The sequence below is a fragment of the Pelodiscus sinensis genome, chromosome 7 (assembly GCF_049634645.1).
Source record: "Pelodiscus sinensis isolate JC-2024 chromosome 7, ASM4963464v1, whole genome shotgun sequence".
NCBI lineage: Eukaryota > Metazoa > Chordata > Testudines > Trionychidae > Pelodiscus > Pelodiscus sinensis.
The window spans coordinates 57,923,230-57,949,852 of record NC_134717.1 but is presented as its reverse complement, the minus strand read 5'-3'; the positions used below and the strand labels follow the sequence as shown (position 1 = coordinate 57,949,852).

At 41.8% G+C, this 26,623-nt stretch overlaps 1 protein-coding gene across 4 annotated transcripts in view; it reads left to right on the top strand.

The window, feature by feature from the left end:
* KANSL1L (KAT8 regulatory NSL complex subunit 1 like) overlaps nt 1-26,623 on the top strand; it is a 99,738-nt gene that overhangs the window by 25,705 nt on the left and 47,410 nt on the right. For all 4 annotated transcript variants that reach the window (XR_012905316.1, XM_075933925.1, XM_075933923.1 and 1 more), the window contains 4 exons: nt 5,832-5,973; nt 11,182-11,379; nt 13,407-13,528; nt 25,385-25,583. Coding sequence is in view for 3 of the 4 variants with exons in the window: in XM_075933925.1 (XP_075790040.1) it covers nt 5,832-5,973; nt 11,182-11,379; nt 13,407-13,528; nt 25,385-25,583 (661 nt within the window). In the remaining variant the exon portion in view is untranslated. The remainder of the gene's footprint in view (nt 1-5,831; nt 5,974-11,181; nt 11,380-13,406; nt 13,529-25,384; nt 25,584-26,623) is intronic.

Here is a 26,623-nt window from a genome sequence, read left to right as displayed (position 1 = left end):
TTGTATATCTGTCAGAAACAAGTTACATTGGAAAATGCCCACACAACAGAATATCTAAAAAGTGGCAGTGAAAGTTGTAATAAACTGTGAACAGAAGTTCAGCTGTTGCTTGTGCCATTTTGCCACAGACAATGCTGCAGACATGACAAAGATGAGAAGGTACTTAGAAGAAGAAACAGAAGGATGCTCCTTAATAACATGGCTGCAGTGCCCATTGGACGCATCTTTTAGCCAAAGATTTAAGTACGTCTTCTCCAGGAATTAAAGAAAATGTTGTTGAAATTGCAAAATACTCTCATAACAACTATGTTTCTTCAGCTTCACTGCAGTGAGCAGGAGGATCCAAACTAATTCTCTCTCAAGATGTTGATGGAATTCTGTGATTGACTGTTTTGAACAATTTATGAAGGATTGGTCTAGTTTCATAAAACTTTGGAGAGAAAACAGCGATAAGATATTTTGAATGAGATACTTCCAGTTATCTAACATTGAATTGAAGAGGAATATAGAGAATATGCTCAATATACTGAAGCCTAGGGATGTAAACAACCGTTTAAATAGTTAACCTGTTAAACGACTAAAATGTTAACATTTAACTGGTTAACCGCTGGTGGGGCTTTGCATTTCGAGCGGCCAGGAGAGATCTGAGTCCTGCTGGTGTGACCCTGCCGGCCCGCCTAAGCCAAGTCAGTGCACCTGGAGCTGGCACACTGCCTCCTGCCAACCCGCACAGGCCAAGGCAGAGCGGCCAGGGCCTCTCCTGCTACCCGTACATGGTCGGGTAGGTCTGCTCCAGCCTATCACAGTTGGCCATCCACCTGGTTACCTAGTAAGCATTCTGGTAAGCCTAATGCTTACTGGGCAACCAGTTAACCTTTTACATCCCTACAAAGTCTATTATTTATAACCTTAAACATCAGAGAAATTGCTGCTGCATTTCTGATCTGTCAAAATTTGGAAGGCACTTCAAGAGATATTGACAAAAGAAATCCCTCACCAGAAAGTTAAACTGCAGGCAATAAAGGAGAAAATAGATCAAACAGTAATTCCATATCATTTTCTTGCAACCCCAGATTAATTCTCGACCCCAGATATGAAGGTAGATGTCTAGCTTCTGAAGATGATAATGTTGCTAAGCATGGGCATTTCAAAATCACTCCGTAGTTATGCCAGTCATAATACATTTCAGGGCTGGAGCAAAGCCATTTAATCAGTACATGTTTACTGATGTTTTGAACAAAGTCACTCCTGTGACTTGATGGAAATCATTAGCCAGGCACTTTGAAACAGTGTTCCTTTAGTTGTTAAGCCAACTTTTCACAATAGTAGCTTCCTCTATAGACAGAGAATATTTTCATCATTTGGTATTGTTCACACAAAGCTAAGGAATCAACTAGAAGTTGAAAAATCATGAAAACTCGTATTTCTGTTTCAGTCTATGAATCAGAGTGACAGTGGGAGTGGGGAAGATGAGAGCTAGATGTAGAAGTTTTAAGGACACCGAACATTTAGTGTTGTGATGACTATTAGATTTAATAAAATTTGAAAATTAAAAAAAAAGAGTGTATGGACAGCCATCAGCTGGCAACTCAGGAGACTGCTGCAAGTGCAAATGTGAAACAATTTTGTAACATTAAGAATTAGTTTAATGAAATGTAAGTGTTATTGTGTTTTTACCATTCCTAATGTATTGCTGCTGCATCTGCAGCTTGACATGGATAATAAGTATTATGTACTATTTCCTAAATTAATAACTTTATATTTATCTAAAACATTACACAAAGAAAATCTTCCAAGATGTTGTAAAGTCTTGTGCTCAATTGTAAATTAATGTGTTCTGGTGATCAGATTTGCACTGTTGTTTAAGACCTATTTGAAAAAGTATGCATGGGAAATAGATTTTTAAATCAATGATATTTTGGGGTAATTTAAATCAATCCACGCTGTATCTGAACATGGATATCTTTACTGGCATGATATCATACCATACAAGTGAAATAAGAACAACTGGCTAATTCCTCCTCTTTGCAGTGGTAAAGGCACTTTCTCTCGGTCTGTGGCCAGGGCGTATCTAGACTACGTGGAATGGTTGAAAGAGGATATGCAAATTCCACGTGAATTTACATATCTTCTTCCGATCATGCTTTCGAAAGTGAAAGTAATTAAGATGCAGCTTTTTCGGTGAAAAGCCGTTCTTCAAAAAAGGAGGTTTATGCGGCTTTTTGGCAAGGCGGTAGGGGTTTGCCAAAAAAGCTGCATCCTAATTACTTTCACTTTTGAAAGCTCAGCTTTCGAAAGTGAGATAGGAAGAAGATATGCAAATTCCTGTGGAATTTGCATATCTTTTTTCGACCGTTCCCTGTAGTCTAGATGAGCCCTGGTGTACTTGTTGTAGAGAGTTTTTCCTCTTGCTTATTTTCAGTATTAGAACATGGCTGCTTTTTACCCTTCTCCCATAAACTATGTTTCATTTTATTTGGGCTTTTAACCCTAACACGTTGCTCACAGATTCCAGCCCAGAGATGTCTTGTAATATCACCCTCAGTTCTTCATCAGTAGAATCATACAATCATAGGACTAGAAGGGAGCTCAAGAGGTCAGCTAATCTAGACCCCTACATTCATAGCAGCAGTAAATATTATATAAAGTTGGGGTGTAAGCAAATAGTCAAGTAGTTGACTACCCGATAACCTTAAGCTTATTGCGGAGTCGAGTTGACTACTCACTTTTCAACCCCTCTCCTCTTGCTGTCTCTGTATCAGAGGTAGCAAGGGGGGCGAACAGGAGCTGGTGCTGGGGGGAGCCATCTTAAAAGCCGGTTCCCCCCAGCACTGTTACCATGGTGCCGCCTGCCCACCCTGCGTTGCTGCCTCTAGCATTGCGGGGGAGAGTACAAGGAGTCTGCCACGAAGCAGCCTCTGCCTGTTGCCAGTCCGGGCCTCCACGAGCAGGGACAGCTGCCCAGCTCTTATTACATTTAAAATGAAGAGCTGCAGTGGTCCCGGCTCTGTCCTGGCTCACGCTGCTTGGGGACCTACTCCTGCTGTGGCTCTGCAGTTTAAATGCCAGTTGTGACCTAATCACTGTTGAGTAGAGCAGAAGAATTATTTCTTGTGTCTTGCTTACAACAGTCCTCCCTAATACATCATGTGGTTTTGGGGTTTTTTTCAACAGTGTTATACTGTTGACTCATTTATTTTATGATCCACTGTGAATCCTGGTCCTTTTCTTCCTTACATCTTCCTAGACCGTCCTTTTCCATTTTGTGTGTGTGAAAAGGATTGTTCCTTCCAAATTGGAGAACTTTGCATTTGTCCTTATTGAATTTCATCCTATTTACCATTTCTCAAGTTTATCCTATCCTCCCAATCACTTGCAACCCATCCTATGCTGGTATCATCTGCAGACTTAAGCGTTCTGTCTAATGCCATTGTCATTGATAAAGATACTGAACAGAACTGAACCCAAAATTGATCCCTGCAGTGCACCTCTCTATAGCCCTTCCACCTTTATTGTCACTACTGATAACAATTATCTGGGAATGGTTTATCCAACCCAGTTATGCACCCACCTTATAACAGCTCCTTCTAGGTTGTATTTCCTCACATCTACCACTTCTCTCATCCGTTAGGCTTGTTAGTCTTTCATAAAAAATTATTAGGCTGATTTGACACAGTTCTTGACAATCCATGCTGACTGTTACTTATCACCTTTGTATCATCTAGATCAGTGTTTCTTAAACTTTTTAAGACTGAGTAACACCACACAATTTTTTTTTTATGAGGAACACCAAGGATTTTTTGTTGGGGGGAGGGGGAAGAAAGGTTAGAGGGGGAAGTTATTGAGGGGAAAAAAGGGTCGGGAGAAAGTTACTGGGGGGGGGGGGGGGGGGAGAAGGTCCTGCCCCGTTAAGGGTGGCCAATTTGAATTCTGTTGTTCTCTGCGGCACACCTCTGACTGCCTCATGGCACACTGGTGTGTCACGGAACACAGTTTAAGAAACACTGCTTTAGGTGTTTGCCAATTGAATACTTGATTATTTGATCCATTATCTTTCTTGGTACTGAAGTTACACTGACTGTCTGGTCTGTAATTCCCTAGGTTGTCCTTATTTCTTTTTTATATGGATTGGCACTAGAAGTGCACTTATTCAGTCCTCTGAAATTTCTCCCATCTCCTATGACTTTTTAAAGATAATAGCTAAAGCTCAGCTATGTCCTCAGTCAGCTTCTTGAGTATTCTAGGATGCATTTTATCAGGCCTTGGTATCTTGAAGACATCTAAGTTATCTATGTAATTTTTAACTTGTTCTTTTCCTATTTTATCCTCTGATCCCATCTAATTTTCACTGGTATTCACTATGTTAATGTCCTATTGCTACTAACCTTTCTGCTAAGAACTGAAACAAAAATGTCATTCAACATTTCCACATTTTCTATTATTTTTCACCTCTAATTGAGTACTTGCCTACCACGTCCTTGGTCTTTCTCATGTATTTGTGGAATAAGAGGAACATTTTCTTGTTACTCTTTGTCTGTAGCCTCTTTAATCTCATTTTTTGCCTTGGCCTTTCTGACTTTGTTCCTACGTACTTGTGTTATTTGTTCATGGTCCTTTTTTGTAGTTTGATTTAGTATCTGATTTCTGTAGGATTTTTTTTTTTGAATTTCAGATCATTGAAGATATACTAGTTAAATCAAGGTGGTTTCTTGACATAACTGCTATCTTTCCTTGCTCCCCCACTCTTTTTGGGAAGAGAACAGAAACAGTTCTCTCTCCGGTGAATGGCAAATTCTGTTAACCTCCTTATTCTGTTTTTGTTTCAAATACATGTGAATGTTAAAAAAAAAAAACCTCTTGGGCTATGTCTACACTTCTTGCGCGAGTAATATGCAAATGAGGCTAAGCGTGGAATATCGCTGAGCCTAATTTGCATACATAAGGAGCCACCATTTTTTTCAGAAGAGGCTCTAGTGCAAGAAGGAGCATTTACACTGCCCCTTCTTGCGCAAGAAAAACCCTCTTGCGCAATGCTGTTCTTCCTGAAAAGTAATAGGTGTAAAGGCATTGCGCAAGAGGGTTTTTCTTATGCAAGAAAGGGCAGTGTAGATGCTCCTTCTTGCGCAAGAGCCTCTTCTGAAAAAAATGGTGGCTGATTAGGTATGCAAATGAGGCTCGGCGATATTCCACGCTTAGCCTCATTTGCATATTACTTGCACAAGAAGCCACGAGTGTAGACATAGCCTTGAAGTATCATATATGATATATTTACTTAATATGCACATTGACCAAAATTAATTGACACCAGGGACAGCTGAATCACCCAAATCTGTAATTGAGTGCATAAAATTGATTTTAAAAAACCCATAACCTACAATACCGTCACAGCTTTGAATAGCATGGCATATGTAATTGCAAATTGTTGAGTTGTGCCTTATTAGAATAGAAGTGTCAGTGAGGTGATTATGGAAATCAGTATGATTTGACAGTGGTTTGGGGTTTTGCTAGTAGAGTTATTGGAATTCTATTAAAATCTGTAACTTGCATTAAGAGATCTAGTTTAGTAGTTAGTCTAGCTTTTTGGCTTTGGAGTACATAACAGAAAAACAGTTTTATTAAAGCCAACTTGCAAAATCTGTTGAACGATGAATAAAGTGCAAGAAACTTGTACCGGTTCTTAATTAAGGAAATCAGATGTTGATGTTGTATTGAGTTAACCTGATTAGATGCCTTCAGAAGACAAATGAGATGCTTTCATCAGTTGAAAGTGCATTTATGAAAACGTGTTTATTTTTCTTCTTGGTCTAACCAGTATTTCATCTTATTTACAGCAACTATAATTCTGAATGGAAGTGGCTTGTAGACAGAGCTAAAATTGGCTACCGTTGGACATGGCTTCAAACCCAGATTTCGGAGCTAGAATACAAAATCCAACGACTAACCGACCTTCATAGGCAGATACGTGCCACCAAGGTATGATCTGTGTGTTAAGAAGTGGGCTTTTCAAATAATCCATTGACAATATTTCCAGTACTATTTTTTTCTTTTTGTAACAGTTTTGGTAGCCAAGCAAAATATTGCAAAGAATTACAAAGGTTAATGAGAAGATATCAGAAATCAGAAGCATGGTTATCTAGAGGGCATACACATGGGATTGGAAATCAGAGTCTCCAGAGTTCTAATCCCGGCTCTGTCATTGATTCACTATGGCTCTGGGGAAGTGACTTGAGTTTCCCTGTGTATTAGGAATGTTCAAATGTGTCATTTGCTAACTATGTAACGGCTGAAAAATTCAGTGGTTACCCATGGGGTGGCAGCCAGCTCCTCAGGCTCCTCAGCTTACAAACAGCTGCTGTCCCATGCTGCTGCCTCTGTTGTTATAAGCAGCAGCACGGGATGGCAGCTGGTTCCCCGGAAGCTGGTGTGTGCTGGGAGCTGGCTTAAAAGCTTAATAGCCAGCTTAAAAGCCAGGTCCCGGTGTACCCTATTCCTAGGGGCTAGGTGCTGCCTCCCACTGCTACCTTTGGGAGCCAAACCATGCATGTAACCGTTTGGTAACTGATAAGCTTATGTTTATTGGTTACCCATTTAAACAGCTGCACTCTTACATCCCTACTATGTATAAAGAAGAAACAGTGATTTTTTTTTTTGTGTGTGCCCCTACCATACAGAAATATTTTCAGGACAAATAAATTAATGTTTTTTGAGAGATTTGAATGTGTCAAATGCTCATTATAATTAGAATTACAATATGATATCAACTTTTCTGTTTATACAAGTTTAAAATAAAAATTAAGGAAGTCAAGATTGTTAGGCTGTTTTTTAGGAATGTTATGCTAAATCATACTGTTCTTAGCACTTCATTTCTATAGGCCAGCCAACTCATTCCCTCCCTATGAAGGCAAAAATTCAGCATGTTCCTGCTCATTGATTGTTCCTTTTGTGGTGGTGGAATGTTTCCAGGGCTTGCCTTGCCTCCCTCTGTAGAACTGAAAGGAGGGCAACTCATGAAACTTTAAATCCATGTAGTATCTATGTGGATGATCTCTGCACCTACTCTTAGGGCACCCCTTCACACCCCAAACCCATCAGCATGGCTGTGAGGGTGATGGGAAGAAATCTGCATCATGGCAGTGACTAGGAGATGGTATTCTTACTCATGTATTTCTTTAGTGGTAGGAGGTACGTTCACATGTGGCCAAGCCCCATCCCTTCCCAGGGATGAATGCTACAGAAATGATGCTTTCTGCCTCACATCTGGGCCTCTTACCTCAGATTGGAATCTCTCTCTCTCTCTCTCTCTTTTAAATATGAAACAAATGTCAGTTTACAATATTTTGGGGAGCTGAAAGGTCTGGTTAGAACATTAATGTGGAATGGGGGAGACCCTGCTGTGTGGGCATCGTCACGGGTCCCATACAAGAGGCAGTCCATCTTCGCTACCTCTATAGATTCAAAGGACAGGCAAGGCTATAAGGAGCTGAGAGACTCATCTCATTGGACTTAGAAAAAGTCATCAGAAAACCAAAAGCTATTGTGTGGCCAAAAGTTCTCATTTTTTTCCAAACAGAAAAAAATGTCCTTTTTATTGTAATTTTCTGTGGCAACTCTCACTTCCATTTTCCAACCATTTCTGCTTACAGTCTTCCTGGCTACAAGCTAGCCTCTTCTCCTTACTTTCCAGATATCTCACCATTCCTCTTCCCCTTTCCTTTTTGTTTCTCTCCACCTTCATTCTCCCTGTTTTATTGTGTCTATTCCCTCCCTCCACCCTTTCCTTTTTTAAGAATCTTGTTTCTGTTAACTCCTTTCCTTTCTTTTTTCCTCCCCCCTCCAGTCATGCAATATATTACTCCAGTGAAAGACAGTTTTTAAAAAAATTGACTGTCACCTGCATCATGTGGCTTTTGTGTCCTTTCCCTTTCTTCTACTTTTTGAATTTTGTGTTTGGCTTGTAAATTCTTCATGAAAGTGTCAAAGTCAGACACAAGACTCACAGATTTGTCAGACCGCTCTGTTTATTAGCAAAGCTGCTCTGCTAATTCACCTAGAAAATGTGAGTTCCATACAAGGCTCAAACCCCTTTGATTTATACAGTCAAAAGAAAGACAACTTAACAAGATTAAAAGGATGGCAAAACTTCGCATGATTAGTATGAGGCTAGTCAAGTATCTTCATTTCCATATCAAGCACACAGCAATCTCCTGTCCATATCTCTCTGGCTATCTCAATTACTTTCTGCCTAACACCTAATGTTTCCTTTTCCTGTTACCACAGGCATACCTGACTAGCACTCTGATCTGCATACCTACAAACAACATTAACATAATTTCCTCTTTCCTGTTCAGAGACAAACAGTGTTCCTTCAACTTATTCAATTATTACAGTATAATTCATCTTTCTCTTAAAATATAATTCTTTCTACTTTCACAAAAGGGACACGCTATATATCATCCTTTTGCTTTACAGAGCATCTACTACAACCAAATAATGCTTTGTGCCTTTTTGTGTAACCACACAAAACAATAAATAAATAAGCTACATACTAAAAATCCAGGGGGGAAGTGCAATGGCAAACATAACTACATATTTTTCTCTTGTTCTAAAAGTCTTTTGTTGATGGGAATGGCAACAAAACAGGATTACCTTTTCAAAATGCAATACAAAGGTTTTGAATTTTCTTTTTTATCCATCCCAAACTAAGATCTATGACTCTCAGCTTGCATTAGAGAGATTTTAGGTTGGCAGATCCTCCCTTTCGACCTAAGAGAAGGCTTAGAAAAAACTTGATTTCCCTGGTCACAAGGCCTAGTTTTCAACTTCTCTTGCTTTGTGACCTACAAATATTATAATGGCCAAATATGCTATGTCTGAGACTTGGACCATCTCCTGATAGTTAATACAGGGAAACCCAAACCAATCTGATAGAAGGAGCAGTATGTTTGTAGACATGTTCATTCAGTAAACATGTAGTTTGCCACAGTTTAGATTCACAGAAACAGTTCTTCAGTTATTAACTTTGTTCTTGGACAGTAGTTTGAACAGTGGAAACAATGGAGAGATTCAAGATGAGGGCAACTCCATACTGCTTGTGTGTTTCCCCGTTTTTCTTCTGAAAAAATAATCCAAATTCTGGATGTTAAGGACTAGTCAACTATCCGATAAGCAAAAGCTTATTGCATAGTCAGTCAACTAGCTGATCTCCTCCTCCCCTCCACTGCCTCTATCAGATAGAAGCAGCAAAGTTGGGGGGAACGGGTACTTCAAAGGGGGAGTGCTCAGCGGCTCAGCTGTGCGGCGCTGTCCTTTGAACTCCGCCTCTGCGTTTCAAAGGGGTTGCCCTGCACAGCTGAGCTCAGGCTCAGCTGTGGGGCGCTCAGTGTTTCAAAGTGGCGCTGTGGAGCCTGGGGTCAGGTGAGGGCTCCCCAGCTGATCCCAGGCTCCGCGGCATTTCTGTGGAACCTGGGATCAGCTGGGGAGTCCCCAGCTAACCTTGGGTTCTGAGGAAATGCTGCGCGGAACCTGGTGTCACCTGGGGAGTCCCCAGCTGATCCTCGGTTCTACTGAAATGCCACAGGGAGCCCAGAATCAGCTGGGAGTCCCCAGCTGACCCCAGCTCCACGCAGCATTTCAAATCCACAGCGCAGCATGGAGCTCGGGATCAGCAAAGGACTCTTGAGTCCACTGCTGACCCCAAGCTCCATGCTGTGTTGCGGCTTTGAAATGCACAAGAGTCCCCGCTGGGGGCCCCAGGCTGCAGGCGGTGTTCCGCATTCCTCCTTTGAAATGTATATTTCAAAGGAGGAATGTGGAAGTGCCTATTGACTAGTTGAGTAGTCGATGGAAACTCCATCGACTACTCGACTAGTCAATTAACAGATATTTAACATCCTTATTCTAGATTCTAGAGCTAGTTGCGACTGAGACACGACTCAAGGTGTCAGTGTGATGTTGGCGAGGACCATTCAATTAAAGCACTATCCTGGAAGCATCACAGGAGCCTTAGCCAAGGTAGAGACCTCTCCTCCTATTGGATATTAGAAGAAATACAGGGTTCTTGATTGAGTTCCATTCCATGCCATTCCTTCATCCTCCATAACTTTTAAGAAAACCAAAATATGAGAAGGTGAAGTTGAAGAGCCTATTCTTTCATCACTAAATAGTAGCTCAGATATCTGAATAGATCTCAGAACCACATTTACGCTCCCGGCTCATGCCACAAAATTCCAAGTTTCTGTAGGCTTTTGCTGAAAGGAAAAGAAGCATATAAGTTAAAGCTAATGGCATTTTAGCATGACCAGTTGAGGAAATAGGTTTGATTGTTTCAAAGCTCTGATTATTTATTATTTTATTTCACATGTGCTATAATGTCTCTGACTTTGCAGTTTCTTATTTTAGGAAAAGCTTTTGACACTTAATATTTCTTGTGGAGAAGAAAGTAAAGGGTTTTATTGTTTTTGTTTATAAAAATCTGGTGTTCATTACTATGAAAAGCGATACTTATCCTTTTAAGCCATTTATACTCCAGATGAGATACCAAAAAAATACACCGAGGCTGATGTCTTATTCCTACTTGTGGCCTTGAAGAACAATGGAATTCATAGAAAAATTATTTTATATGCAGTTGTTGCCTCCATGAATACAAAAAATTCCTAACTCCAAAAAATTATCTTGAATTATGGTGAAAGACTGCGGTGTTTCATGCTTTAATGGATTGTGGAGAGAAACCTTGACATTTTGTGTGGGTGGCAGCAGCTGGGGAAGAAAGGGAAGGGAACATTTTAAGGACTTTCAGAGAAAACTCATCTGTAAAGATGCTAACTAACTTGGAAATCAAAGACTGAGGGTTTTGTTTCTACGAAGAGGAAACCAATCATCTTAAAACATCAGGCAAAGAATCACATAGTTGATTTCTAATTTGAATTTTGGCATAGACTCTGAGGCAGCTTTATGGGCATAGGTTTAGTATTGCCAAGGAGAAAAAAAATGAATGTTACCGTTTTATTGTGGCTTAAGTGGATGAAGTATTATTTACATATTGAATGCACTGAGCATACTCAGACTTGTTCCAAAGAGTTGCTCCAGGCTTAGGAGGTATGTTGCAGGGTTGACTGCCTCTTGAAAATGATTTAAGAGGGTTAATTTGTTGTCCACTTACTGTTTTCAATTGCTGTTGTCTAGGGGATGGTGATCTTAGAAGAATTCCCACTTCCAAAAGACATTTTGAAGAAGCAAATGCAATTGACAAACCCAGAAGTGTTATTAAACTCCACAGGGAATTCTCAAGCTACCTTTGAGAGACAGGATTCTATTCCGGAACATGATTTTGAAATGTCACCAAGCAGCCCCACTTTACTTCTACGAAACATAGAAAAACAGGTAAGAACTGAGTGTCAAATGGAGCCAACCTTTTACAGAATTAGAGCAAGCTACCTGGCATTTCTTTACAGACCCGTAAAGATATTTCACATTCCTAAGAGTGATTGCTGATGGATTGAATATCTTAAGTAAATAAACTGGTCACTAGGTTTACAAATTAACTTTTCACTGAAGTATCTATAATTCTGTTTTGATTTAATCAAAGTGGCCATTTCTTGCTTCAGAGAAATAAACATCAGGTTCCTGCACAACAACTCTAACAGTTTCCCATGTAACTTCTTGTCCATAAGGATTTGGATTAGTGCAGTTTTGCTGTGGTTTCTCACGAGTGCAACTTTTCTGTAAAAATAAATTACATTAAAAATAACCCCCAAACTTTGTTCACCTGCTCTCCCCAACAAACATGAGGCCAACTCTGTGAAAAGTTATATATCTGTAACCCCATTGACTTCTGTGGCTTAGGCATAGCTGAGAGCAGAATTTTGATGCAGTGTCTCAAATATTAATTTCCAAGTTGGATTCTAGGAAATACGGTGTAGATCCTAGAAGGTTTTCTTTTCCCTACAAGGTATGCAAGTAAAGATATAGGGGAAACATGTTCATGAACCAACTGTAGGAAACTTGTTAGGATAAAGTGGAGTAAAATTTGTTTTTATAATGTCCAACAAAGAAGATAAAAGATTTATCAGACTTTTAGATGCATCACTGGGAAATTTAGTCAGCTTTTAAAAAGCGAAATAAAAGTAGTTTCAGGTAGTACACCTACTCCTGTTTGCCCCTGCTATGTTTTGTGACTTTATGATCATATTTTCTAAATGGGAAATATACACAGTGCTGGAAAAGGCACAAAATAAGCTGGACAGTATTTTTTTTAGCAATGTCCCAGCTTAGCCTGATTACTTGGAGTATTCGCTGTGCAGTTCTTTACAGACCACTTTTAAAGCAGTTAAGATTAAAGTAACATTTGAGGGTTTTTGAGGTGCCTAAACATTTCCAGACAGTTTTAAAAGTGTGCAGTTGCCCGAAAAAGGTCTGAAATTATGGCCTTCTTTATTTTCTTGCTGACTCCATGTCAGATTTGCTCACATTATAAATAAAAAAGAAAGTTTATCTAGCTGCCAGCTCTGTAAATCAGCTTATGTTCTGAGACAAACTTGTGTATTGTTTTTCTTTTAAGAATACTTAATAAATAATCTTACTTCTGGTAGAGTGAATCTTAGCAAATAAAAAAGTTAGGCACGAATCTGCTATTTCAAATATACATAATTTATATTAGCAAAGTCAAACTATTTAGTAGTAATTTCCTCTAAACAACCTAGTGATTAAATTTTATGTCAAAGTAACCACTAAGGTTTAATGTTCAAAACACAGAGAAGTTGTGAAATACTATCTGCGCTCTGTCACTTTACAAAAAAGAATTCTTAGTCTTGGTGAATTAACTGCATCTCTGTTTCACACAATTCTTAAAGTCGTGATTTTTTTTTGAGGACTTTCAGTGTAGCTTTTGAATATACCAGTAAATAAGAATAAAGGTAGGGATTTCTATCACGTCTAGCATCTTTTTATTTCCATTAGTTCTTACTGTTGCTCTTTTGGCCATTATTATACCTTTTCTCAACCTAAGTGAGCAACTAAGAGGATTCTTTCAATGACCAAACTATTTGGTTTATCAGCCAATACTATGATAACAAGTAGGCAGTCATTTTTTTTTCTCTTGAGACAGTATTGAAGCCCAGTTTCGAAGTCACGAACAGCAGCTACACAATCAGCTGCAAAATTTCTACCATTATTAACTGCTACATGAAAGATAAAATGTGTTCTGCAGGCTACTTTTAAAGTTTGTGTTTTTTATCTGAAAAGATATGAGGTGCCTTTTTTTTTTTTTTTTTTTTTTTGGCATGTCCAGAGATCTGGTAATTACTTTGTCATGGAGAAAACTAGACCTAGAATACTAAATGATGGGGGATAGAGGCATCTTTTAGTTTGTTGCTTTGTGTGAATGAAAGCTTGACTACTGTGTCTTTCAGAGTGCTCAACTGAGTGAAATCATCAATAATCTAATTGCTCCACTCAATATGTCCCCCACATTCTTTCCTCTCTCTTCCACATCCTGTAAACACAAACAGCTGGTCAATGGCGTCTCTCTCAGGTAGGTGACTGTGTGATATAATTTTGTTTCTTGAGAGAGGTTAGTGTTGTAACTTCAGTAATTTTTTTATAATGTTAAGTCAGTCAAAACTAGTAATTTTTCAGTAGTAAATATAAAAAGTAGAAAGCTTTTGCTTCTGAACGTAAAGGTAATAGATTTGCTTTTGACAATCAAATAGTTTATCAGTTTTGTTCCTGAAGTTGCCATCAATTCCACAGATGATTATATACAAGTAAAATCTTCATATGACAAAATGTAGCTGTGAAGGCAGGAGGTAAGGAAGATTGTTTTTGCAAACTTAAAATTGCATTTATTATGCCAGAATAAATTCTCCTAGGGAAAATTATGTAATTGATTTGACTTTGAATAGTTTTGTTTTATGTGATGACTTTCCTTCATTTTTAACAATGAAAACACTTCTTTAATAAGGAAAAATATCATTATATATCACAAACATTGCGGGTTTTTTTTCAAGTGATTGCTCATGTGCATTCCCATAGGTGTGCATATGGAAGGTTTTTCCCTTAGCAGTACCCATTGGGTCAGCTGTGCAGTCCCCTGGAGTGGTGCCTTCCTGGCACAGTCTAGGGTTCTGCCAACCCTACCCCTCGGCCTCCTCAGTTCCTTCTTACGTGCAGTGATGGTCGCACTTGTTCTCTTGCTCAGCAAAATAGCCCTAGCTGTTTCCCTTTGTGTAAATAGTTATTCTAAGTGTTAGTCATTCATGTAGTTAGTAGATGATAGTTTTTTGTTGGAGGAGTTCCTCCCCTCTTTTCCCTTTTCTTTCTTCATTTTGGCCCAGGGCATGCAATGACCCCAGAGATTTGAGCACTTTGACTCTTGGGCAAGGCTATGCCCAAAGGAGACCCACATACTGCTTTCCTAAAGTGTTGAGGGAAAGGGGCACTTAACTGCTAAGTGCAGTATTTACAGGAGTTTCAAGCCAAGAACCAAGCAAGAGAAGGACAAACATTTGAAACGTCTGCTTATCGAGTTGACACTTAGCCCCTTGGTGCCAGAGCTGGTGGCCGGCACCGACCTCTCAGGTGCACAGCTCATTGGCTTCAATGCGGGACCCGTTGACACTGAGAGAGGAGAGACACAAAGAGAACTGTCATGACTCCTCAACACACATGAACAGATCCTTGGTGCAGCACTGCTCCCAGTCTCTTGCTCCGCACAAGAAGACCAGGTCGGATAGAGGCCACTCACCAGCCAGAAGGCTGGCAGCAATTACAGTTTGGTTCGTCCCATGTCCGGACAACATAAGGAAGGCGCAGCAGCCCCGGCACCATTGAGTTCAGGCTCAGATGACTAATCTGCATGGAGTGCTGGTGGAAGAGTTGGTACCATCACCAGCGCTAACTACGGGGCCGCATAAGGCACAGGCACTGCCACCAGCCCTCCCTGCAGCACCACCCTTGGCACAGCCATCTGACAGCACCTACATTTCCAATACTGGCACCTGAACTAATGCTGGCACTGGCTCCTCTTTGGTACCAAGGCAAACCAGCCATGATGAGGCGATGCTTGCTGTCGCTCCTGAACCTTTCTCTGGCACTGTCGGAAACCACTCCACCTTGGTCTGGCTCCAAATACATGTCAGAGTCCGAGGCAAAGTCCTCAGTATTGTGTAGTGCCCAGTACCGGTTGCGATCTCATTCTCAGCACCAACATTGGGAAGCTCCTCTGGGATGAAAATGCCCTGGGCCCCTGCAATGGCAGGCTCTGGTACAGTGGACTCAGAGTCCAGTATCAAGAGTGGCATTTATGATCTCCACCCACCAGCCACCTTCAGCCATTTGGGTCACCCTGCACCATCAAAAGATGCCCAAAACTGAGCCTGTGCAGGCACTGCCAGAGCACCCTGCTACACTAGTGCCAATACCACTCCAGCCTCCAGTAATTTTCCCTCCCAGCATCTCTGAGGACACATGAGAGTGTTGTGATGTGTTGCTTGTGTCCATTCCAAATCCCACCCACCCACTCTCTGTCGGAGTACCTGGCAAGAAGGCACTGAGGAGGTGTGGGGTTGGCAGAGCCCTATATACCTCCCCTAAAGATGCCAATCCAGGGGACTGCACGGCCAACCCTTCCAACGAGCATGCACGTGGTGCGCATACACCTATTGGAATGGACATGAGCAGTGCATCTCGAAGAGCAGCAGTTACGAAAGGTGGGTAACTGCTTTATCTTTTTGAGATGTTTCATTTCCTGCACAGCAGATTGTGTGAAATGAATAGTAGAAAAATGTTTACCACTTATGCCATTTTGCACTTGCTACAAGTTGCATCTTTCATTCAAAGTTCTTAAAGTATTGTACTAATAAACATTAGTTCTTTTCGAGTGATGTCCCCGTGGGTGCTCCACTGTTGTTGTCGGGTTGTCCCGGCGCCACAGATTGGAGTTTTAATTGAGCAGTAGTCAGCTGGACCGTGCAAGCGTGGCTCATGACTCGAGCCATTCATGTCATTTTGATCACGTGCGCGGTCCAGCTCCTGCCAATTCCTTCTTCGCTGCCTCAGTCGCAGACGGAGCAAACCTTCTCTCCTCAGACAATCTAGAAAGGAAAACAAAAATTACTTAGTTTAGTTTGTTCACTTTGATAGTTTAGTTAAAAAAAAATTCCCTTAGTAGTTAGTTGATAGCTGTTATGCTGGGCTCCCCCGGATTTAAGAAGTGCGCCGCATGCCGTGATGCTATTCCAGCATTGGACGGTCATACCAATTGCATTAAGTGCCTTAGTGGGCACTTGTGCCTCAGAAATCTGTTCACTGCACCAAACTGACTTTCAGGGCACGCAGAGATAGGGAAATGAGGCTGAAGATGTTTCTCTTCAACAAGGCCTTACAACCTGTGGAGTTGGCCCAGTCAGCTGCCACTTCACAATCATCCAGGGCTGAAAAACAGAAAGCCACTTCTCTACAGCTGGCTACTGCTCAAAAAGAGCCTTGCCAACCCGTTCCCTTCCACTGGCCTTAATGGCATGTGTGAGGGTGGGTTACAAACCGGGAACATCGGGTGCCATGGTATCACAGTATAAAATGGCCTCCGACTCAGAATCCTGGCAAAAATCTGTGTCGGTGCTGTCAATGGCCAGACCCGCTCGCCAGTCGGCACCGCCAGCTACCACACCGACCAGTATGGCATCACCAACTCCAGTGCCGCCCGTCTTGGCACTGTCAATCTCGGTGTCAACTACAGCGGCGCCACCAATCACAGCACTGACCGATGCGGCACCGCCAAATCCAGCACCACCGCTATCAGTTCTGACTTCTTCATCAATAAAGGTATCATATACCCCAACTGACCCAGTGTCAGCACCATACGTGCTGTCCAGCCCACTGGCACCAAAGAAAGCTAGACAAAAATGTGACTCTACGAGACATATAAGCCTGGAACCGTTGAGTTTCTCTCCGGCATCATCCTCAGCATCACCTTCTCCGCATTCATCCCGTTTAAGAGGGAGTGACACAGAACATACTGTACATGACCAAAGCAGACACTATAAGTCTAGATATGATCGCTCACTATCTCTCTACAGGAGATATATCTCTCATTCACCTCTGCCATCCTCAAGAGGTTCACCAAATTCTCTACATTCTCCAGATCTCCCGATATATTATCATACTCATCACAGGAGTGTCTTTTCAGCTAGATATTCTTCTCCTATCTGATCAGAATATAGACATCACAGCTCAGCATACTACCATTACTATCCTCAATATAGTTTGGCATGGCACCATTATCAACAGTCATAATATGGTCCACCCTGTTGTTATGGACATTCAGTCTCCTGTGCTCCCACAATCTTTCTCCAGCCACCTCATAGGCATCAGATAGTAGTCACACCTCCTAATGTTCCTCCCATGGCTCACCAGTCAGAACCGGAGGAGGGTCAGTTATCTGAAAGGAAGCGCAGCCGCCAGATATTTCACCAATGGTCCAGTCTTCCTCATTTCCTGATGAGGCAGTTATCCTGATGAGGAGTGATCAGTCTCCTCCAGATGACCTGAAGCAATTTCAGGATCTTTTTAAGAGGGTAGCTGCTAGCCAGGAGATTCAACTAACTGAAGTACCTAAGAAACAACTCCGGCTTCTCAAGAATCTTCAGCCCTCAAAGTGTGCAAAGATCACAATCCCCATAGACGAGGCCATTATGGAGGCCGCTGATGAGACCTGGCAGACCCCAGTGTCAGTGCCTCCAACCAACAAGTGTGCAGAAAAAAAGTACTTCATCTCCCCCCCCCCCCCCCAGAGGGAGCTGAATTTTTATTTTCCCACCCACAACTGATGCTGTGGTGGATGCTGCCCAGCACAGATCCAAGCTTCCACAATATAAGAATGTCACCACAGACAAGGAGAGCAAGTGAATGGATCTGTTTGGCAGAAAACTTTACTCCTCCTCCACCTTGGTTGTCCGCATAGCTAATTATTCAGTGCTACTGTCAAATCACAATTTCAACAATTATTTCAAACTTACCACACTCATGTAACACCTGCTGGACTCAGGTCGATATTGAAATCCATAGTTCAGGAGGGGTATGCATTGTCAAGGACTGCCCTTCAAATAGCACTGTATGTAGCGGACACAATAACTCGAGCTATGGCAACATCTGTAGTTATGAGGAGAGCCTCGTGGCTGCAATCCTCCGGGGTCCCTCATGAGCTACAAAGGACAGTGAAGGATCTCTCTTTCGATAAACAGAAGCTGTTCACAGAAAAGACCAACGAGGTCTTGCATGTGAGCAAAGTTTTGAGAACGACCTTGTGCACCCCACCATACCACTGCAAAAGATATACCCCATATCAGAAACACTGTGAGTTCTCATACTCTAGGTATCAGCAGCACAGCTTTGATCAATCGAGAGCTAGGCAATGTCCCCAAAGGAGACTTATGTGGTCAACCACACACAACTACACTTTCGATCCCTTCAGCACTGGCTTGTGTCTGTTTATACCCACCTCAGATGACAAGTCCACAGACGAGTCTCTCCCCCTTCCCATTTTCTAAGATCTCTCAAATGATGGACCGATCCAGACAACTTTCTGGCAGGCGTCCTGTTCCATCGAGATCAACCCTCTTCCTGCATAACTACGGATACTTCTCTCATTGGATGGGGAGCCCACATGGGCAACATGTCAATACAAGGACGATGGACGATTTGAGAGACCACCTTCCATATCAATGTATTGGAACTAAGGGCTGCCTTCAATGCTTGCAGCCCTTATTCGAGGCACATATTCAAGGCCATGCTATCAGAATATTGACTGACAACATAACAACAATGTATTATATAAATTGCCGAGGGGGTACTCTATGCACCGAAACAGTCTGTTTATGGAACTGGTGCATACGAAATGGTCATCTGGGTAGCTTCATACTTACCGGGCATCAAGAACTTAACAGCATACACCCTCAGCTGGCACTTTGCCCCAAACCATGAGAGGGAGCTCAATTGCGGGTTCTCCAATCCATCTTCCACTGATAGTCATCCAAAAATAGACTTGTTTGCCTCCTACAAAAACAAGAAATGTCGACATGATTGCTCCAGAGCCGGCATCGAACCGGGATCTCTAGGGGACGCCTTTCCCTCAATTTGAAAGGCCCCCTTTTATACATATTCCCTCCTGATCCGCTTATTCACAGAGTGCTGGAAAAGATCAACAGAGACGAGGCAACGGTTACTCTCATAGCCCTGTTGTGGGCACGACAGATATGGTTCCCTTGTCTCCTCAGATATCACCTTCCAGTTACCTGTCTATCACCTTCCAATTCATCACGACCTCTTAACTCAGAATAGTGCAACCTTATTCCACCCACAGCCACATGTCCTATGCCTGGCTGCATGGCTCATTGTTGGTTCTATGAAGGGGAACTTCACCGTTCGAACCAAGTGAAAGAGGTTCTTCTGCATAGTGGAAAGCAATCTACCCGTTCCACTTACCTCCAAAAATGGCATAGATTCCTTTTGTGGTATTCTGACAAAGCGTTGTACCCAGGTACAGCACCCCTACATGCAATTCTAGACTACGTCTTGTTCCTCAAGGATACTGGGTTGGCCCTTGCCTCCTTAAAAGTCCATTTGGCAGCTATTACTGCCTTTCATCAACCAGTAGACAGTTATTCAGTCTTCGCACACCCCAAAACAAAGAGATTAATAAAAGGCCTCTCTGACACATGCCCACCACGTAGCTTACCACCGCTGGCATTAGACACTCTTACCCATGCTCCCTCTGAGCCTTTAGCTACCTGTTCACTATCAAAAATGACACTGAAGGTAGTTTTTCTGTTGGCAATCACTTCTGCCTGCAGATTTGGAGAATTAGCAGCCTTAAAGGCAGTACCACCGTATACCATTTTTAATAAGGACAGTGTGATATTGCGCCCACATCCTTCCTTCATTCCCAAAGTTTGTTTGAACTTCCATATAAATGAACCAGTTGTTCTCCCTTTCTTTTACCCTAAGCACACTCCTCAGGACGCTATGCTTCATTCTCTGGACGTATGCAGAGCTCTCACGTTCTATATAGACAGAACTCGATCTTTCTGGAAATCCGAGCTCTTACTCATCTCCACAGTGAAGCACAATAAAGGGGATCTTCTGTCATCACAATGTATCTCCAAGCTCATAATCTCTTGCCCCGGGCTTCCTGGAATCAGCCGCTGATCTGTTTCAGCAGCAGCTGACTTGGGGTCCCCTGGGGCAGAGCAGCTGGGGTGCTGCCGGGTTGGTCCTGCAGCGCCGAGGGGCGGCGCTACGAGACCAACCCGGCAGCACCCCAGCTGCTTTGCCCCAGGCGTCCGGATTCAGCCGCTGCCGAAACTGACCAGCAGCGTCAGTTTCACCAGCATGCTGAATCCGGACGCCTGGGGCAGAGCAGCTGGGGTGCTGCGGGGTTGGTCCCGCAGCCCCGAGGGGTAGCGCTACGAGACCAACCGGGCAGTACCCCAGCTGCTCTGTCCCAGGCGTCCCCAAGAGCAGCTGGAGTGCTGCTAAGTTGGTGCCGTAGCGCCGCCCCTCGGCGCTGCGGGACCAACCCAGCATCACCCCAGCTGCTCTATTGCAGGCATCCCCGATTCAGCTGCTGCTGAAACTGACCAGCAGCAGCTGAATCAGGGACGCCTGGGGCAGAGCCGGACTATCGTAAGGGGGGTTATGAGGGGTCTGTTGTGGCATCCCCTCCCACCCCACTCCAGACCCCTCATAGTCCCCCCTTCTGATAGTCCGGCATATCTGATAATCCGGCACCCCCTGGGTCCTAAAGGTGCTGGATTATCGGAAGTTTACTGTATTTGGTTGGTCTAGAAATCTTTCCATTATCATGTGACCCCCAACAGTGAGAATGGTGAGTACTGAAATTTTCAAAAGGAGTGGACAGACTTGTATACGTTTGTGCATAGGTCTGGGTCTCTCCACACTGTCTCATTTGTACTGAGAGACTGTTTTAATTATTTTTTAAAAATAAGTCCATGACAAAACATGCAGCATTTACTACAAAATACCCCAAGGTTGATGCACTGAAAAAAAGCCTATGAGGAGCTGCCGTGAAAAATGCACATTGGACCCAATATATCCTGTTAGCATGGTCAAAAAGAGGTGAGAACTTAAAGGCCGCAATTTTTGCGGGCTCATACAGCATTATTCAAGAGGGGAAGTCTTTCACTGACAGGGGTTATGTGAGGAGATGCATGCTAACAATTGGTCAAGAACTATTTGATGCGTTTTACAACAAGGACAAAAATCTTACAGAAAATTCAAGACATACCTTTATCGGCAAAAACAGTTCATGACAGAGCTGTGAAAATCAACAAGGAACAAATGTAAAATTTGAGTAGGGCTACTTATTTTTTGTTTGCTTTGAACAAGACAAGTAACATATGTGACGTTGATCAGTTGTGTATTCTGGGACGATATAGTTGTGGAAATGCTATGCATGAAGAAATGATTGAGATATTACCAATGAAAAATCAAACAAGGGGCGCAAAACATCCTTAAAACTGTGATGAACTTTGTAAGCAAGAAAGAAACATAGTTAGGTAATCTTCTATCTGTGTGTACTAGGGTGGGCACAGGGGCCTCTGTGGGCCAGATCCGGGCTGCCAAGCGGGTTGACCTGGCCGGTGACTGCCCTGCCACTCTCCCGCTCCCAAGCCAATCAAGACCTAAGGATGGGGGAGCAAGCCAAGTCTCCTCCCACCACCAAGGGTGCACAGCACCAGAGGGAACCGCATGCCCAGGGTGAGGCGGGGAGCCAGAGACTATATCTGCTCCCCGGCCCCAGTCCCTTTTAGTTTGAGTGTCTAATGTGTTTTTAAAGTTTCCATGCATCTTGCAGGTTTTTCTTATGGTTGTTCTGTTTAATTTCCATTTAACCAGTCTCCTAATTTTTTGTAGTTTCACTTTTTGAAGTTAAATGCTATGGTAATGAGTTTCTTTGATGTTCCCTGCTCCCCTTCTTCCCTTCCAGGATGTTAAATTTAATTATGCTATAGTTACTAAGACCAGATCCTGTAGTTGATCTAAGACTAAATCAAGAATTACTTCACCTTGTGGTAGAATTTCCAATTCTTTCTGCCTAATCCTTTCTCTCCACTCAGACATAGAAACTAACTTTCATATAAGCAGCTCTCAATACTACAGTGTTGCTGCTTTCTTATGAGAAAGGAGATTCAAAAATACATAGCTTTGGTAAAGGTGCAGCCTCATGGTATGAAAATAACCTTTTGAGTTTTCTAGGCTTATGGCCTCTTGCACATATGTGAGTCTCTTTCTCTTACTGAGAATATGGACTTTGCAGTCCTAGCTAAGCATCAATTTCAGAAGGGGCAATCCCTGCTCCCCCAAGGAGTACTGGCACACATACACTCCCAAGGAGTGCCATAGCATATCCAAGAATTCCACATCTGGTGGTAGTGAACTTCCAGTCTCTATAAACAGCGAGAAGTCCTGTGGCACCTTATAGACTTTAGAGTCTGTAGAGTCTCATTTTGACAGCCATCAGAATTTCCATTTATAAGAATGGATACCTCAAACCTGGGTTGGGAAATCCATTTGGGTGACTATGTCGGGGAAACCATGCTATATGCTGGAGCCTCAAACAGTGCTACTGGCTCTGAGATCTTTAGTTTTGTTGTACCAAGAATTTGTCAGAAAGCACAGCCACAGCTCTTGGTAGCATATACTTAACTCCTTGACTTCATCACTGATGAGTAAAAAGGCCACAGTAACTCATGTCAAAAAAACCCCATCATACATACCAAGTCATACAGGTGTGTGTAATGTACATTTTAATATTATAGTTTTTATACTATATATAAAATGAAATGTCTTATGCAGACAATAGGAATGGAAAATCCCATTTAATTGGCTAACTAGTTAAACATATTGTTTATCCAGTTAACTAATTAAAGGGGGGAATGAGAGACAGGGGTGGGCACTCCAGCCAGGCTTCAGCGGCCCCTCCTGCCCATCGCTGGGCTGTAGTGCCCCACCTTCTTCCTCTCTGTATCCCTGGCTTTCACATCCCTAGCAGACAGTCTTATTTTGTAGGGCCCAGTTTTGCAGCTTAGAGCTAGTTGTCAGAAAAGATCGATGGTTGTTGTTGTAATGAGCTCATTTTTATTGTTTTATTGCCTCCTATCACTTAACAGTTGTATAAGAAATCTGTGATTTGTGGATTTTATCAAACAAGATAAAAAATAACAGCAGTCGGTACAGACAGATTGCCTATTATGAAACCAGGCCCTGAATAGCTCATCTACTGACATTTCTCGGGCAATTCAGTGTTTTGTTGTTTCTGGTCTTTGATGTTGTAAAAATAATGCACACTTGAATGCTTTTTGTAGTGAGCCTTTAACTTTGCAGGCAGATGTTGCTACAGCAACAAAACAAAGCAGGATACTACAAAAGTAAAGTGCACTTTTATTGATTCATTCCCACCCAGGTGGAGCATGTTTTGGAGTCTTATACTGCATTGAAATTGGTCTGATGAGGCAAACCAGTTCTAATTTGGTAATACAAATGTAGTTGCTTTCAGACAGCTCTGCTATTGTGTATAAAAGTGCTTGTACTATTTTTGACTTTCAGTTACTTTCTTATAATATAGCTTTTGTTCCTTTTTAAAATACTGCATTCTAACCAATGTTGACTTATAAGCAAGGTGTGTGTGGTTCAAGTTTAGGGAGATGATGATTACATTTAGAGAAATTCACATGTGATAGATAAGTGTTACAGCCTGGCCCAATAACTCTCTAAATTAACACTGCCCTATTGTGAGGGGTCTTAATTTCTGAGTCTCATCCAAACCAACTGGTCTGGGCAGAGTCTGTCTTTCTAGTTCTCAGTAAGGCACATTCTCAGGCTCAGAGCTTGTTCCTGGGCCTTTTCGTGCGAGATGGGACTCTTCAGTGCAGCTACCCAAGACCCCGAAAATCAGTGCTTCAGAGCCTTCCATTCTTACATGCTGCTCCTAGGCTGAGGTCTCTCTGGACTTCTATTTGAACTCCTTCAGGCAACCTGGGAACAAAGCAAGGAACATAGATTTAGCAGTGGAATTTCTTACCCAGAGTGACTATTCTTAGAAGCACTTGAGTAGCAACAAAAAGATGGGCAATACCCCCTACTCTGGCCCCACTAGGAGTACAGGTCAAACCTCTAAAATCTGGGGCTCTCTGGTCCAGCAACATCTGTGGTCTGGCAGGACCATGAATATTGCTGGACCAGAGAGCCCTGCCTGCCCAGTTTCAGAAGTGCAGTCCGAGCTGGGCTTGGTGGCAAGGCGCCCTGCAAATCTGAAGATAATTTTTGCTCACTATTTATCTGTGTTCAGCCTGTGGAATCCCCCCTTCCTCCTCTCTGGAAATCCTCCTCCTCAGAATAAAATAGAATTTTGGTCTCCTTACCATGTGCTCTACTGGAAGACTTCAGCCTCCCTCCCTTGGCCATGCTCCTGCCCCTCTGTGGGCCACTGTGTATTCATTTGGGGGAGTGAGACAGCCTTTGAGATACAATCAAATCTAGTGGCTCCAGATTGCTGGTAGCTTCTCAGTATAGTCTTTTAACACGATGTCAAATACTTTTCCTAGGAAGGGCTGTTGTCTAGTATGCAATTCTGTAAGCTTGCCTTAGGCAAGTATAGACATGTATTGAACACATGATACAAAATTGAGTTTAGAATTTTGATAGAAATATATCCCACTTTGTCACATTAGGCTGATATCTTCTATTTTGAATTAGCCTCAGTTTTATTAGTCCCTTTACATAAACTAATAGCATAGTAGTTTATAGTAGTTTAGTTACATTTGCCAAATAATTTATATTAATTTAACTACCTAGGCTACAGTGAGACTAGATAATGAACCTGAGCCTTCCTTCATTTATGCCAGTGTAATTTCATTAACTTCAGTGGAACGTAGATAAATAGGAGAATGTCATAAATTGTGGTATTGAGTTCTCATCATTAAAGGTAAAATGCATGACTTAGCTGCTGTAGTTATTCTAAAAGTAAGTATAATTCCAGGAACTGTTATGAACTCTCAAACTTAAGTCAGTTTTAAAATAGGTTTTGTCTGGGAATAGAAAAGAAAATGTGAACAAGATCAATAGAATTCCTCACAGTGTTGCAAAAAGAAATTCATAATGTTAATAAACCAGTGAGGAATTACCTATGCCACAAGTTGTGATTTCTTGAAATAGTATGTTAAAACTCAAGTGTTAATTTTGAGTGTCTCTAGAATTATGGGTATAATATGTTTTGGTTGGTAAATCTACTTACTAATTGTGGGAGGTTGCCTTTATACATTGAGCATTCTTGACCTTTTTGACTGATTTCAGTGTTTTCATGGAATTTCAGAGCTTCAGACAACAGAGAGGAAATGTCATCTAGTAGCCAGTTGTTTGATCATCAACACATCAAAAAAAGAAGAAAAGACAGGACAAGGCTGAGATCTCCATCTGAAACTATGAGCACGTCAGCCCGAACAAGGCCACTTCAGAGTTTCCAGAAGAGGAAACTATACCGAATGAGCAGTGCATGTTGTTGGAATAAACAGGTAGAGCTGTCTCCTCTCCTTTAAAAGACAAAAGCAAAAATTCCAGTTGTCAATGTCTGTATATGGCAGTCTGCTACAATAGTATATTACATGCATCTGTTTTGATTGTTCAGTGCATTCAGACAGTGTATATAGTATGTGTGATTGGAGTTCAGCTGTGTCAGCAGGAATTCACAGTTGAATGTAAAAATTAAAATTTGCTCAGGAGCTTGTTTTATCATATCCATGTATTTGTCTCTATTTGTTTTACAGTTGGGGGTGCAATGATTTTTTAAGGAGACTTTACTGCTGAGGAAACAAGCTAGAACATAAATCTGCTAGCTGTTTGCTTTTAGAGTATTTGTTTAACTAAAGAAAGTTTACACAGCTGGTAGTGCATCATTGTGGGGGAAATTAAACTGCTATATCTTAATCTTGTTTCCGCTTTTGCCATTCCCAGCCAGTTCTGCTCGTTCCTTCATAGCATTAGTAGTGCCTTAAATCTTTCTGTTATAAATTAAGATTTTGTCCCATTACAAACAAACTGAATTGAATTAAATGCTTAATGTGGAAAAATCTATTTTAGACTGCTACTTGTGTAAAACAAATGCTGTTTGTAGCCTTGTCCACTGTAGCAGGAATAATATACTGTGATTCCAAATGTTATGAATACCAAGTGAGTTTTCCTTGTTTCTAAATGGCTGAGTTACGTGCTGTCTTCCATCATAAATCCAGCAGCATTAATTCCAAGGGGGTTTGATGCTTTGCATGACCTTCCTGTACCTTTTAGAAACTGTATTGTAATAGTGCTTTTGCATCACAAGTAACACAGTCTGTTAGCATTTTCATTCTAAAGTTGTGTTGGAGTTATAGAAGAGGACATTAAGATTTTGAAAGGCATCGTTTTGTTATCCCATTATTTTTGTGTATAGATGCAGTTATACTAACTTGACATTTGTTTTGATTTTAATTGCTTCCAGCAGTATGTCATCTTTAATCTCACAAACTAAATTTTATGAGGGCCTCTGCAAATAGGAAATATAATGGCTATATGAAAGTTA